At 44.6% G+C, this 14692-nt stretch overlaps 1 protein-coding gene across 23 annotated transcripts in view; it reads right to left on the bottom strand.

Moving 5' to 3' along the window:
• Positions 1-14692, bottom strand: part of Nrxn3 (neurexin 3) — a 1572781-nt gene that overhangs the window by 1456012 nt on the left and 102077 nt on the right. For all 23 annotated transcript variants that reach the window (XM_026780462.1, XM_026780453.1, XM_013355697.2 and 20 more), the window contains exon 3: positions 9726-9743. In XM_026780462.1, the coding sequence (XP_026636263.1) occupies positions 9726-9743 (18 nt within the window). The remainder of the gene's footprint in view (positions 1-9725; positions 9744-14692) is intronic.

The raw sequence follows: 14692 nt of genomic DNA, 5'->3' as shown, positions 1-14692 counted from the left end.
GTAGTGGTGATGGTGGTGGTGGTGATGGTGGTGGTAAAGAAGGGATCCTGATACTGGCTCTTTAAGCAGGGGCCAGCTAGACTCTTGCCTCTGAGTTTTGTCTTTTTATGATGCCACTGTGTTTAATCCTCATCATCTAGCCTTTTGTAGGGTAATAGATGAATCAGATAATCATTGTTTGCCTCTTGACCATCTTTGTTCTGATAGCATGGTGGCTGGATGGAACAGAAAGTGTTGCTTCTGATCATCACTATGAGTCACTGACAGCATCAATACGGCATAATCACAGGGTCAAAGACCTTTACAGCATTCTCCTGATCTGTTCTTTCTGTTAGAGGTCAGAAGTAGCAAGATTTTATAGCAAAGAGACAAAAGTAGTCATGCTTTTTTTGCTAAGGGTTAAAGGATCAACAAGAATGACTTTTAGAAAAGACTCATCCCACAACAAAGTCCTTGATCTCCCTGTCACGAACTTCTCTGAAGTGGCTTCTCATTCATGAATAACACAAGACCAGAAAGATCAGTTGATGCTCCCAATGAAAGAACTGCATCCAAACAGACCACAGTGTGCCAGATTTAACAGAATCAAAGGGTGGCCCCATGCTAAGAGAAATACCAACTGTGCAAGTCCAGGAAGTGGGGAGAAATGACTTCGCAGTGCACACAAAAATAGTAAAGGTTTTCACTGACTTCAAGTTATCAAAAGGGAAAGCTAAAGGGTTTGCTGCTGCCCTGAATGGGTTGTAGAATCTAGAACAAGGACAAGAGAGCAGATTATCATGAATTGATCCCAATCATGCCCATAGTACTGTACACTATGTGAGCATCCTTCTTCAGAATAGATATAGGGAAAAAAAATGTCATTTTTCAAGGAACAATGATATAGAAGAAAGAATAAAAGCCTTTACATGAGAATGGCCAAAGAAACTGGAGATGTTTTAGTACTTAGAAAAGAAACTCCTCAAAGACAAAAAGCCTTGACTTCAAACACTTGGAGTGTAATTAGATCTGTTCCATGGATCTCCAAGGGCTGGAAGTCGCACAGGTGTGGAAAGCTGTAGCAACGAAGGATAAGAAAGAGCTCTCAAATATTCTGCCCTGCTGGAACAGAATGAAAAGACCAAGGGATCAATGAGCTGCTCATTGCCAAAGGGGTTCAAAGTATGCCTGAATAAAATTTTACACAAAGGATTCAAAACTTTGCTACAGAGTCTTGATGACCCATTGGGCCTCTTCCACCCAAAACAAACTGATTCTAACAGGATTGTGTGGCAGGCAGTGGGCATACAGCACAGAGAAGTCTCTACCCTCAAAAAAATGAAACATTCCCTGTACTATGGGAGCCCGTTGGGGCACAGGGGGAAGGGGGATGCTGGCTAATTGTGAGGATGGTACCTATACCGCCTGGTGTCCTAAATGTTATTGGAGCACAAAGGGGGCCTACTCTTCCTGTTCTCTTTCTTCCTTACGCCTTCCTCTCACATCCATGTGCAGAGATTAAGGCTTAAGAGTGAAGCTCCACAGCCGCCACCGTTCAGATGACTTTCTTCCAAGTAATGGTTCTCTAACTTCGGCCATCTCAGCCTCACCTGGGAGAACCCTTTCTGTAATGAGACTGGCTCTCCTGTATTAACTCTCCAGGCCATTTTGGTGCTTGGCAAACCTCTGCTCTCTGCAATCGAAAGTGTAATTGAAAGACCAGCTCTACCTCAAATTGTGAGGTATGGGGTAAGCTAACGTTTCTGTGCCTCTAAGTTCTCTACCTCTCACCTAGAAAACATGCCCCCACCCCCACCCCCACCCGCACCCCCACCCCCACCCCCACCCCGGGAACGCTGTGGTGATCACAGGCAACAGTGCAAAGAAAGCACATGGCCCAGTTCAAAGTTCGAGGTAAGGGCTCAAACCCACGTAGCACCTGTCAGTTTAGAAGACTGATCTGACCCCTCCCACATCCCCCCAGCATTTTGATTGACTGATGGATTTGAGACGAGTCTTACTATGTAGCTCAGACTGGTCTTGAACTGGCAATGTTCCTGCGGCAGCCTCCCGAGCGCCTTGAATTATATGCGCTCGCCAGCCAGGCAGGCCCAACATCATCTGTCTACTCAGCTGGCAGCACTAGGGGACCCCTGCCCACTGCATCCTCGGATGCTTCCATTTGTGTGCACAGTCAGCAAAGCTGCTCCGCACAGGGACTCACTGTCCTGGAGTCTGGGCCACATTCCATCTCCCACCCCTCCTGAGGCCTGGCCAGCCAACTGGCCATCCTACCCTATGTCCTTACCAGACCTCCATGGCTGGTCTAAGGCCTGATGGGGTCTCTGAACAGGCTGTGTGACTTAGCTAGCTGAGGTGGAGGTTCTCTAGCCTCATTTCTCCCGAGAATAGCTGTGCTGTGCTGTTCTCATCAGTGGTGTCCTGAGTAGCACAGATCTCTGCCTGTGTTTTCCCATATACCACAGGACACTTGGGACTCACTGCCCTTTACCACTAAATGCTTCTGCTGCCTCTCATCATTGAAGTAACAAAGAAGCACCCCCACACGTATCCGATGAGCTCAGACCATGGGAGGCTCTAGGACATTTCTCTAACTCCCATCTTGCCCTCCAGAAATAACTGAAATGTGACTAAATTCATCATACAGTCGTGTGGTTGCCTTCTTAACCCTCCCTTTCCTCCTCTTTCACTTCCTCTTTCCTTTCCTCCCTTTTGACAGAGTCTTGATATACAGTATAGTCTGACATCAGACTCCTTATGTAGGCCAGGCTCTCCTTGATCTCATGATCCTCCTGCCTCAACCTCCTTAGGGGTAGGATTACAGGCATGTTCCACAACTGCTGGCATGGGTCTGCCATTCTAAGGCGGTAAAGAAGAAGATTTTAAGTCTTTAGAAATAAAGCCTCAAGACTATAATTTTAAGATAGCCAAAGAGAAAGACAGTCTTGGAAATAGCACCTTACCTGTATATACTCATCACATAGAGCTATGGGAGCCAAGAGGGTCTTCCTGGGCCTGTACTGGGCAGCTGACTGTGAAGTAAATAGGCCCAGCCAAGGGTTCCTTCCAATCTAATAACACACCGCAGAGGTGTATTTCTCTGTAACCTGGATCTCCCACCAAGCTCGGCCTAAGAAGACCATTGCATAAAAATTATTTTTGTCTTATGGCGACTCCTGAAAAGCTGACCTCCATAAAATCATGGGGAAAAACTAAGGACCGAGTCCAGCATACTATTCACTCCCTCAGGAAGGATCTGTGGTGTGTCTGCCATGCACTGGCACCCTTCTAAGCTAAGAGCACACAGTAATAAGCAGGAGTCAACTTTGAGGCATGTATGCTTTGGTGGCATTCCCTTCAAGATGTCACCATGACCATAGAGACAAGACCTTATAATGTGTTCTGCCAACTTTTAATGCGCTATTGGTGGTTGCTTAACAAAACTTGAGTCAGTTTGTTCATGGGATAATATACACCTAGTAAAAGAATCTACCTTCTGGGGGTGTCTAAAGAATTAAATAATGCATGCAAAACTTAGCATTTCGGTGCTTGGCTCAAAATACAAGATGAATAAATGTCAAGCGGTTTTTGTAGGGAGGTAATAAGAGAAAAATCAAGTGGGATTATTATTCAAAAGAATGGGAAGGAAAAGACAAAACACGGTTCTGGTTTACTGAAAACATGGACTGCTAGTCTTGGTAATAGGAAGATATTCTTTAAGTTCTCCAGTGTCTCAACCAAATGATCTGGTCATAAGCACTAGCAATGGACAGAGCCTGAGAGCGCCTGTCTCAAACCCTTCCCATTCAAGGGAAGAGACCTGTTACCCTGGAAGGCTACATTCTTAGCCAAGCGTACACAACTCTTGGATAAAGCAGCAACTTTGCAGAGGGAACCTTAGATGTGAATTGAATCCTGGCATCTACTATATCTCTTTCTGATCTGGAGCAAAGGACCTAGTATCTTGGAGCCCAGGGTTCTTCATCTGTAACATGGTAGGGACCTGACACATGAGTCCCTTGTCCCGTTTTACTGTGATCCTATTATGTTTTATGGCTATACACAGAATCTAAAGACACCTCTAGACTAGAAGCATGAACATCAAGACCCAAAAGAGAGGCGTGTAGCAGGGGGTGGGGTAGCTGGTATGTGTGGAGAGGATCTACATCAGACACAGGGGCATACCTCTGGACATTCAAGAGAGCACGATAAAGGCAAAGAAGATGTTGTTTAATTGAGTTCAGGTTTTTTAGCCTTTGTAAATCTTCATCTATGAAACAGAAACTCTTACTGCAAAGATCAAATGAGACTTGGTGTAGCAGTGGCTGCACATTGCTTACTGTGTAACTGTGTTCTAAGACTACATGTGGAACTCTGTTTGTAAAGCTAAGCATGAGTTAAGCGTCCTCATCATCCCCATTTTACAGACCAGAAAGTGGAGCCCACAAAGGGAAAGTAATGTGAACAGGGCAGATTGCTTTAGGAGAGTCGAGAGGTCAGTCCCGGCATCTGGCTAAGAGTCTGGGTTTCATGTAACCCCGGATGTCCGAGCCTTTCCTTAAAGGGACAGATGCTATTTTAGGGTTACTCAGTTCAGGCTTTGTAGCTCACAAGCAGCCCAGATAGTAGGAGGGGACCGAGTAAAGCTCTGCTCGGATAAAAACTTGATCTGTTTTTTTCTGTTGATAATTATACTTTTGATTGTTCTTAACCACTGCAAAATGCCAAGCTTCTCCTTGATGTTTGCAAAACCCACTCCAGCCCACACTGTCTCCCCTGCAGTACCTAAGCTGCTGTACAGAAAAGTGGTCAACAGAGACCACTCAGGGGTGGACGGATGCTCACTATTTCCCATCCCTAATCTCCACTATCCTGCTCCTCCTATGAACCAGACCAAGCAGGTGGCCCACGCAGCGTGCATCCTAAGAGGTGAGGACTGGGGTTTCAGCAAGGTGCACCACAGCTTCCTCGGTACGGACAACCCAGATGTCTGAAAGGGAAGAGAGACCAAGTCCAATGCCGGTGTTTGTCACAGGTTAATTCCTTGAAGTTTTGGGCCTTTGATCAAATGATGATTCTGCCTCCGTATCTCTAGGTGGGCTCTGAGCATCTGCTTCTATACTGGATTCTTAGAAACGCCAGTAATGCTGGTCCTGTTGCCACACAGGGGGCTTCCACAGCTTCCCCTTTGTGTCCACAAGCTTGAGTCACACATGTTGTATGCCATCTCCTAAACGCAGGTTCACATCAGCATCCCTCAGCTGGAGACAAGGCAATGCGCAGACAGATAACTAGGTCCCGGGGCTTACTTACACTGGAGTGAAGAGGCAATGAGGTCAAGAGTCAGCAGACAATGGAAGTGACAAGCGACATGGTTAGTTCTTTTGGAAGCAGGAGATCAGGCTAAGGGGCCCCTGCAGACAGCAGTCCCTCCTCCTGTGCTTGCCTAAGCCCTGACGGACAGAGCAAGAAGCCTATTTCCTCACTGGGCCTGTGAATAACTAGGGCACATCCACAAGGTCACAGTTATTCATTTAAATTCCAGCTCTAATCAGCAGGCAGAGCCTGAGAAATTATCCATTGTGAGGGGAGAGGCTGACAGAGAGCATCACAAACAACCCTTAGGCAGGAGTGAGGGGTGACGAGAGAGGGGTGTAGAAAGGAGGGCTCTTCCCACTACTAGCCCCTCTCTTCACATCCTAAGTGCTTACTCCCTCTCCTAGTAGAGAGTTCTGGAACATTCAGAAATGGGTAGAAGCTTGAGGGCAGGAAAGGGATAGCACTGCCTACTCACAACTTATCCAGGGAGACCAGTGATGAATCCCAGTGAGCAAAGTAGATGAAAAGACCTAATAAGGTCCCTTCCGGAAAATAAATAGGTTGTATATCTTTGGAGAGGGCCCTTCCCTTATGGAAGTTTCCCTTTCCTTAACTGCAATGTCTGTGCTCCTTGAGCAATACACCCCTTAAGCTCTACTGTGTCTCAGGACCCTATACAGCCAGTTTTCCCCTTATGCTTACGATCAGTCCTGTCTAATAAACACTTACTGGGCTCTATGTGCTTTGTACTCTGCACGGATACAGTAGTACAGACACAAGTAAGACATGCTGGCCCACAGGACCACTATGGAAATGTGGGCGCTTTAAAAGAACAAGAGCACAGAATCTGGTGGCATCTGAATTCTAAGGTTCTGGTCTAGTCACTGTCAAGAGATGATCACTGGCCAGTCACTGGAGCTCCCCAAGGCTTCTCGTTTGCGGTGCCCACCAGGAGGAGTTAACATGAAGATGCAGGAGAAGGCTCAGCCATCTTCCCAAGATCTGCAGGTGGTACTAGAAAGGTTTGCTGTTTGCTTTTATTATCCTGTTTGTGTAACCTAGGGTGAGAGGCTTTGAACTTGTTGACTCCTGTTGCAGTCCGGTGGAACTTGCCTTCTCTTTTGATCCAGGTATCCATGACTCAATGGCAGGAGTCTCCAGCCTATCTCAGGAACTCTGGGAAAGGCTTTTCACACGTCTTATCTCAAACTATATTCTACAATAGGATTATTTCCAACCAATGTGCTCAGCATGTGAAATTTACCAATTAATCAAACATCCCTTTTATAGTCTTCTAGTGGCTTCTGGGTAAACAGTTACATTAGCTCATAAAATCCCCAGTACGTCCTCCAGGGTCAGGGAGCAGGGGATCAGAGAGTCACTAAAGGCTTCCCTTGTCAGAGCACAATACTGTTGGCTCCAGATTGCTTGGCCAGGAACTGAGAGAGGATGGGAGGCTACTCACTAACCTTCAGCAGGCCTGGCCTGCACAGGCCAGCTCCTTCCATATCCATGGCCACAACTGAAGGATCTAAACCAAGGGTTTTCTTCAGGCTTAGAAACCATAACAAAATAAAGGAGCTGGAGGAGTGACAGGATTAGCGATCATCCCTAGATACTTCAAGGGCAAAGTGAAGGTCACAACATTTAGACTCAGGCTAGAATCCCCTCTTGGTCCTGCTATTCCATAACCGAGTACAGCACATCCCTTAACCTCCCTGGACCCCCACTTAATCAGCAATAAAATGGGGGCTCGGGCTACATACCTCAGAAGGTTATTAAGGAAATAAAATGAGATAATGGTGATTAAATAGAGATGTGTCAGGGAAAGGGGCATTAACAGTTGCTATTATCTAAAGAAAGGGCAGCATAGACCTCCACCCCTCTACCATTCCCTTCCACACAAGGACCAATATGGTGACCTTGTGAGAATCAGAAAAAAGGGTTCCCCCATGAACACAGGCTGGGGGAGAGAAATGCAGGCTGAGCTTCAAGTTCGTTCATTCCTGGGCAGAAGGACAGTGTACCACCTTTGGAAACATCTCTGCCATCAGTCAGATGGCAAACAAGACCTGAGGTCTTGATCTTAGTCCCTTACTTCCTATGATTAAATACTCTGCTACCAGAGAGGCTTCCCCTGTCCATGCTCTATAAATTAGTGATTTCTCCTTTACAATACTCCACTTTCTCCATACCACTTAACGTCACCACGTGCTACAATATACATTAGCATGCACATGTAATGTGGATACATTCATATAAGCACCTATACAGATGTATACGCATCTGTATGTCTGCCCCCATTTAGAATAAAAGTACATGAAACCAGGGATTGTCTCCTGTTTATCATTTTATCCACAGTCCCTGATAACACATATTTGTTGAATGAGTGATTGAACGAAAATCTTTTTAAATAAAAAGAATGAATTTAATGGTATGTATGTATGTATGTATGTATGTGTTCATTTATGTGCAGGTGCATGTCTACATGTGTACGTATGTATGGGAGCCAGAAGACAAGTTTGGATGCCATTATTGAGGAGATGTCCTTTTATTTTTATTATTTAGACGGCACTTTTCTGGCCTAGAACCAACCAAGAAGTCTACGCTGATCTGCTAGGAAACCCCAGGGAGCTGATGGCCTTAACCTTTTCAGTGCTAAGGTCAAAAAGTACATCCCTGCACCAAAAATGAGGTTTAGATTTGGGGTCTGGGGTTAGAACTCAGGTCCTCATGTTTACAGAGCAAGCGCTTTACCGAGCAAGTATGACTCCAGCTCTGGTGGGTATTTCTGTGGACAGGTTGTCTGTGCTGTGTTTCGAAGAAAGATGAAGGATAGGCAGAAAAAGTACAAAAATGTCCTTTGTGTTTGATAAGAATAACTATATTGTACTCTTACATTGTGGAATCCCACATATAACAATAATCAGAAAGTCCCTACCAAAGTATGTGTGATTACTTTAGGTATCCAAGAATAATAAAGGATATATTCATTTGAAGACAGAGATGACAGTAAAAGTCAAATTACCTCTCCACACAAACAAACAAGTGGGCAGTCATCCCTTCAGGGAATACTTACAAGATCTCCAGGCATTGGGAATTTTCAGCGACGACCCCAGAATGCACCATTAAAGTGTGAATTGGTTTTATTTATTTTTATTTTTTATCTTTCTTTTTATTTATTTATTTATTTTAAATTTATTTATTTATTAAGGATATCTGCCTCCTCCCTGCCACCACCTCCCATTTTCCTCCCCCTATCAATTCCCTCTCCCTCATCAGCTCGAAGAGCAATCAGGGTTCCCTGACCTGTGGGAAGTCCAAGGACCACCCACCTCCATCCAGGTTTAGTAAGGTGAGCATCCAAATTGCCTAGGCTCCCCCAAACCCAGTACGTGCAGTAGGATCAAAAACCCATTGCCATTGTTCTTGAAAGAGTGAATTGGTTTTAGAGTTCAGTTGCTACCATTGATGAGTTCTATGACCTTTGGCAAAACTATTTAACCTGTCAGACCCTAAATTTCATGTACTTTAAATTGTATATAGCAATACCAATCTTATATTTACTCTCTAAGGGTTAACTGTAAAAGGGACTAAGTAAGTAAACACGAAGATATCAAAGATGGTCTCCCGTCCTGCCTGTAACTGTTCTTCTTAACTCAGAGTCTTAACTAGTTTAGAATAGATGTAAAACCATTCTAAATCACCTCACATTTCTTACCCATAAAGGATTAGGTCCTCTATTATGGTCTTATATATGTAAATGCCCACATACAAGGCTTAAAAGTAGGACTCTGGGAGAGCATGCACTTTTAATAATAGTATACCTATTATTAAAGATAGGCCTTCCATGTTTCTATTAACAAAATCCAATCAAACCCTCTTTTAGATTTTTTTATAGTGAACATGTATTACTTGCATAACTGGTTAATAAATAGAATATTATCAATATCATTGGAGGAAATAGGGATTTCTTAGAAGAAAGAAACCTTCCTTTACCCATATAATTTCTGGGTTGAATAGGTAATATTATCAGCTTTTAACCACAGGAAGTTATAGCTATAAAACAAGGCAAAAGTATTCATTGCATTGGATAACACGCAGCTAAGATTCTTTTAAAAATATTTTCCAAAAATGTTAATTTTCCACTCCTTTGATTCACACAGAATTCATAAGGAAGCAATCACTTAAGCCAGGGAAACACATTCCGTTGGTTTTAAAATAGTTCTTCAAAGCCAGCAAAAAAACCTTACTTCAAGGCATTTCTTCTTCTAAACCAAAAATCAGTGAAAATGCAACATACTAAGATGTTTTTTAATCCCTGGAAAGGGGGTCAGTCAGAATCACACCATGCACAGTCTAGCAGAAGGCAAATTCCCACAGCAGCTGTGCGAGCAAAGACTCACCTGGACCTTGACTGACATCTGTGGCAGCAATTTCAAAGCAAGGGAAAAGGAGAGGAGAGAGAAATGAAGAAGAGTGTTAGAAGTGCACCCCCACACAACACCGTGTGTTCTTGCATGAGTTCAAAGGCCATGCAAGCCCCCACATTCCTACCTTCACCCAAAATCCACCCATGCAAGCCAAGGAATCAAGCTCCCTTTTCACTGTGCATGTAGCAAAAGAGGTAAGCCGCGCATCTGTCCGGAAAGACATCATCCTGGAATCAGATAGGGCTCCAGAGAGCCAAGCAACCTAGAATCCTATAAGAATATTGGTTAAAATATTCTGGTTGGTTTCTGCACACTGACACCCACGCAAATTCTCCTCTTTTCCAGATACCAAACACTGGACGCAGAGTCAAGTGAGGTTTCACAGCAGAGAGAAAAACAAATTAACCACTCCCCTGAGGAAGAAAAAGAGACATCACCATTAAGAAAGCACAAGCTGAAGCATTTGTTAACGTGGAGGGCAGAAGGACAGAAGGTGGCAAAACACAGTGACCATTCTTCATCACAGACAGCAACGTGTGCTTGAGATTGTGTGAACCAAACATTTGCCATAGAAACGGAAACTCTGCTTCCCTGCACCCATCATCTTTCTCCTTGCTTTTCACCCCGTCACGAATGACAAGAATGACCTGGTACAAATCACTTTTGTCAGCCACAATTGAACACAGAGCCCTGGGAAGAGTGGCACATCAATTTTAAAACACACACAGAACAGTTCACTCCCATCATCTTCCTCAACGATGGGAGGTCTCCTTCATCCTCCCACTCTCAGATGTGAAGTAGAATTGTGCTGGGGAAAGCTAAGTGAGAATAGCCAGAGGCACTGTTCAGAACAGTTTAGCAGCATTAACTATAGCTGAGGCAGCAAGAGGCTGACTAGGAGACCCATGACCATCAGGAAATCCTGGGTGGGTATGCTTAGAATCACTAGGTAGTGGATCTGGGAAGACCTTAGGCTTTTCTAGTTTGCTATTGCTTGTTGTTGTTGTTGTGTTAGGATGGAAGGTACTGATAGGTTATTCCAGGTTTGCACAGCCAGTTCAGAGACAGAACTCAGAAAAGAATCTTCCATCTCTGAGTCCGATTAAGTTCAACATTCATTCAACTAAAGCCAAGACCTCTCAAGACATATAAGGTATAGTTTAATTTGTAGGCTAAAGAAAGTATCCTTAAGCCACTGGAAAGACAGGTAGGAATTCCCCCAGGTACCCCATGAGTAGATCACTATTAATCCTCTGTGACTTTAATCTGCTGCCAGGACGAGACAGGTAACCTTCTCCATGCCAATAATGAAATACCTGCAGTCAGATTCGTACAGTGCATCCTTATGGCTTTTGCCCCCAAAATACCAAGGCTGTCACCAGACCCACCTGTGCCCTACCATTTGGGCTGTGCCATAGTCAGATCAACAGCTGAGGATTTACCCAGCGCTTGCCCTGCAATCCCTGGAAGCTATATATACTCCCAGACACATCTTGAGAACCCTGAATCATTCCTTAGAAAGCCCCCTTTCAGGTTTTTCCGGTAAGTTAGGTTTAGGGGTGGAGCGATGAGTGAGGGGAAGAAAAGAGGTAAAATAGAAGAGGTGGGTAGGAGAAGGCTGCTGCATGAATAGCTAAGTGATGCCATTAACAGTGACTGATGGACTGCCTAGAATAGTGGTCTCATTAAAATACCCCTTAATTAAACAGGCTATCTGCGGTGAGAATGTCAACATTGTTGTTCATACACAGTCTGTGAGGGCTCCAAGACACAGTGAGACGGGATCCCTTGGAACCCCAATGGTCTTTAGATGTCAGTTGGGTACCCACTTTAGCACTGTGATTACAATCCTAAACTTGGAGAGAGACAGGTGCGAGCTCGCATCCCAGCATGCTCTGCAGCCTTAGGCCAATCCCTGAGCTTCTCCCTAATTCATCTTCCTCAGCCATAAAAATGGGAACAGAACCTCCCCCATGGGGGTGTTAGGAGACTTTAAAAGCTTGCAAAGCACTTAGCATCAGGCAAGCCCTGTGTAAACAGTAGTGGTTCTGATTGTTATCGTTTGGAATCACCACAGACAGAATTGCCAGCATTTACTGACCAGATGGCTCCCTGGAAACACTGGGAGACCACAGGAAGTAAACCTGTGACTCAGGTGCAATGCTTCTACCAACCCCACCTCACCCCCCTTCCCTCACCCCATTCATCAGTGCCAACTGAGGTGAGAAGGGACTGGAATCTGGGATGATCGGGAGCTGAGGTTGAAAGAAATTCCATGATTACTTCCTCTGTTTCACCCCTCATGCTTTAACTCGGTATAGCTGCAATCCCATACATAAAAATACAGTATCTCCTCTCATCACAGAAGGGCAACAATGACACCCTTAAAAGTCCTTTAACCAGTAAATGAATAATAGATAGATAGATAGATAGATAGATAGATAGATAGATAGATAGATAGATAGATGATAGATAGATGATAGATAGATAGATAGATAGATAGATAGATAGATAGATAGATAGATAGATAGATAGATAGATAGATAGATAGATGTGACAGAGGCAGGGGGTGAGAATAAGGGGTCCCTTGAGGCTAGGGGAGAGTTGGGAAAATGTCAACTGGGAGAGAGTGAGAAACTGGCTTCATCTATATTGTCTCTACTATAACAACCCCAGCTCCCTCCTTGGGAGCCCCCTTTTCCACTTTTAATCAATATAACTGATAAAGATGATCCCTACTCTTACCCCTGTTCTAATAGAAGCCTTGTGGCTCCAGATTGTAGGAACAGTCTATCTTCTGGACCCATAATTCACTCAAGAACATACATGTGACCCAGATCCAACCAATAAGAGTCTTCCGAGGGAATGTCACTGGAATTATTAGGAAACAACACTAGCTTTCATCTTTGTCATGATAGACAGACTACCTCCATGCTTGGCAATGGGGGCAACACAAGAGGGCACAAGTCCTCTTCACAGGATAGGGGAAGGTTAGCTGGCCTAGAATCAAATCCAAACTCTGTCATCCATCCACAGGCAACTGCCTCCACATTTCTGAGCCTCAATCGCCTCTCCTAAAAATAGAGATCCTCATAGTATCTATCTTAGTGAGCTGTATCCATGGAAATCCTGTATTCACATTCAATACATATTAACAGAGTGCCAATTATAGGCCAGACCACACTCTCTACATGGGAGATCCAAGCAGTGAATGAAAAAAAACAGGAAATGCCCTAGGGTTTTAAATGGGAGACATGAACAATACTAACACACATGTGTAATGTGACATGACATAATGATTAATATCATGAAGAAAGAAGAAACAGGGTAAATGACAGCAGGCGTCCCTATGTCAGAAAAGATTGTTCAAGAAGCATTTCCGAGGAAATAATATTATATCTGGGCTGATACCCGAAGACAATGAGCTTTATATATACTTGATTCAATCTGTCCAGGCAAGAAAATGGTACCTGGACAGGCTGCAGGCAGGACTCACTCTGCTGGTTAGTACTCCTGAGCAGACAAGGGGTCTGAGAAGCAGCTCCCTTCACCTGCAGCTTTCCTCCCAGCTCGCCTGCAACTCACATGCAGTCTTAAGCAGGTCACAGATGCTCCAAAGGTACTCAAGGCTGAAGGAACCCTGATGGAAACTATCCTGACCTGGTCTGAGGCCACCTCCCTCAGGACTTCCCTACTCCCACCAGGGGATGCAGAAGAAGAGCAGAAGGATTTGAATTCCATCACCACCCTTCGCCCACTCTCTACAACCTCACAAGCAGAAGAGGAGTAAATCAGGGCATCCCCACCTGCATTCATGGATGCCAAAGGATGCCCAACAATGCCATCAGGCACAAGTTCAAAGGAAGCAATTTGTTGGGGGAAGGAGGGGCTTCTAACTAAAGCAGAAAAAAAGGACCTCTCCATCTACACCGCTACATTTGGGGACGTGACCTTCCCTGGGAATGCTCCCTCTCACCTCACCCTTCATTTGGACTAGATCTTGTCAAGAGCTGAGAGTTCAAAATTCCCCTACTTTCTTCTCCCATGCCTCCTCACACCCCTAGGAGAGGTTTGGGAAGCATGGAGTCGGATACACAGGCAGACTCCTGAAGGACAGCCCCAGCCAAACCTTAGGGGACACCACCTGGTGAACTCTGCCTAGAGTCTGACCTATTTTCTAGGAGAGAAAATAGAATATAGATTTGAATGCAGTGGCACTCTGGAAAACTACAGGCCCAGCAGTATGAGAAAATAAAACAGCAGAGGGTGGCTGAGAAAGTGCAGGCTCTGGTGAGCAGACTGTTTCATCTGGTTGTCAGTGGCCCCTGCTTTGACAATTTGCCCCCCACTTTTTATTCACCTAAAATTTGATACAAGGCTAAGGAGATTGCTTAGCAGATGAAGTACTCACAGCACAAGGGTGAGGACCTGAGTTCAAATCCCCAGAACCCATGTAAAAAGCCAGACACCAGTAACACACCATCTCAGCCATCTCAGTGCTCCTAGGATGAGATGGAAGGCAGAGATGGAAGAGTCCCTGGAAGCTTGCAGGTTGGCTCCAACAGGGTAGAAAACAAAGATCAACACTCAAGTTGCCCTCTGCCATCTACACATATGCTCAGCTATATAGACATATAGGCACACACACCATACACACCTACACAAAACGAGAGAAAAAATGATACGCACTATTTATGTATGTGTTTCAATGAGTAGGTTCTGGTAACCATGCTTCCCTACACATGGACTCCAAGGCACTGGCAGAAGAAACACTGGGGACACTAGCTTCAGAAACAGGAACATCAAGACAGGAGCTAGATACACCTGTAGCTACACCCCAGTCGGGTTTTTTCGGGTTTTTTCTCACTGTGTGGCCTCAGAAAGGATTTCTGGTAATATATATATATGTGTGTGTGTGTGTGTGTATATATATATACACA

Source organism: Microtus ochrogaster, chromosome 1, assembly GCF_000317375.1.
Source record: "Microtus ochrogaster isolate Prairie Vole_2 chromosome 1, MicOch1.0, whole genome shotgun sequence".
Classification (NCBI taxonomy): Eukaryota; Metazoa; Chordata; class Mammalia; order Rodentia; family Cricetidae; genus Microtus; species Microtus ochrogaster.
The sequence above is the reverse complement of the archived record's forward strand: the minus strand, read 5'-3'. Positions and strand labels throughout refer to the sequence as shown.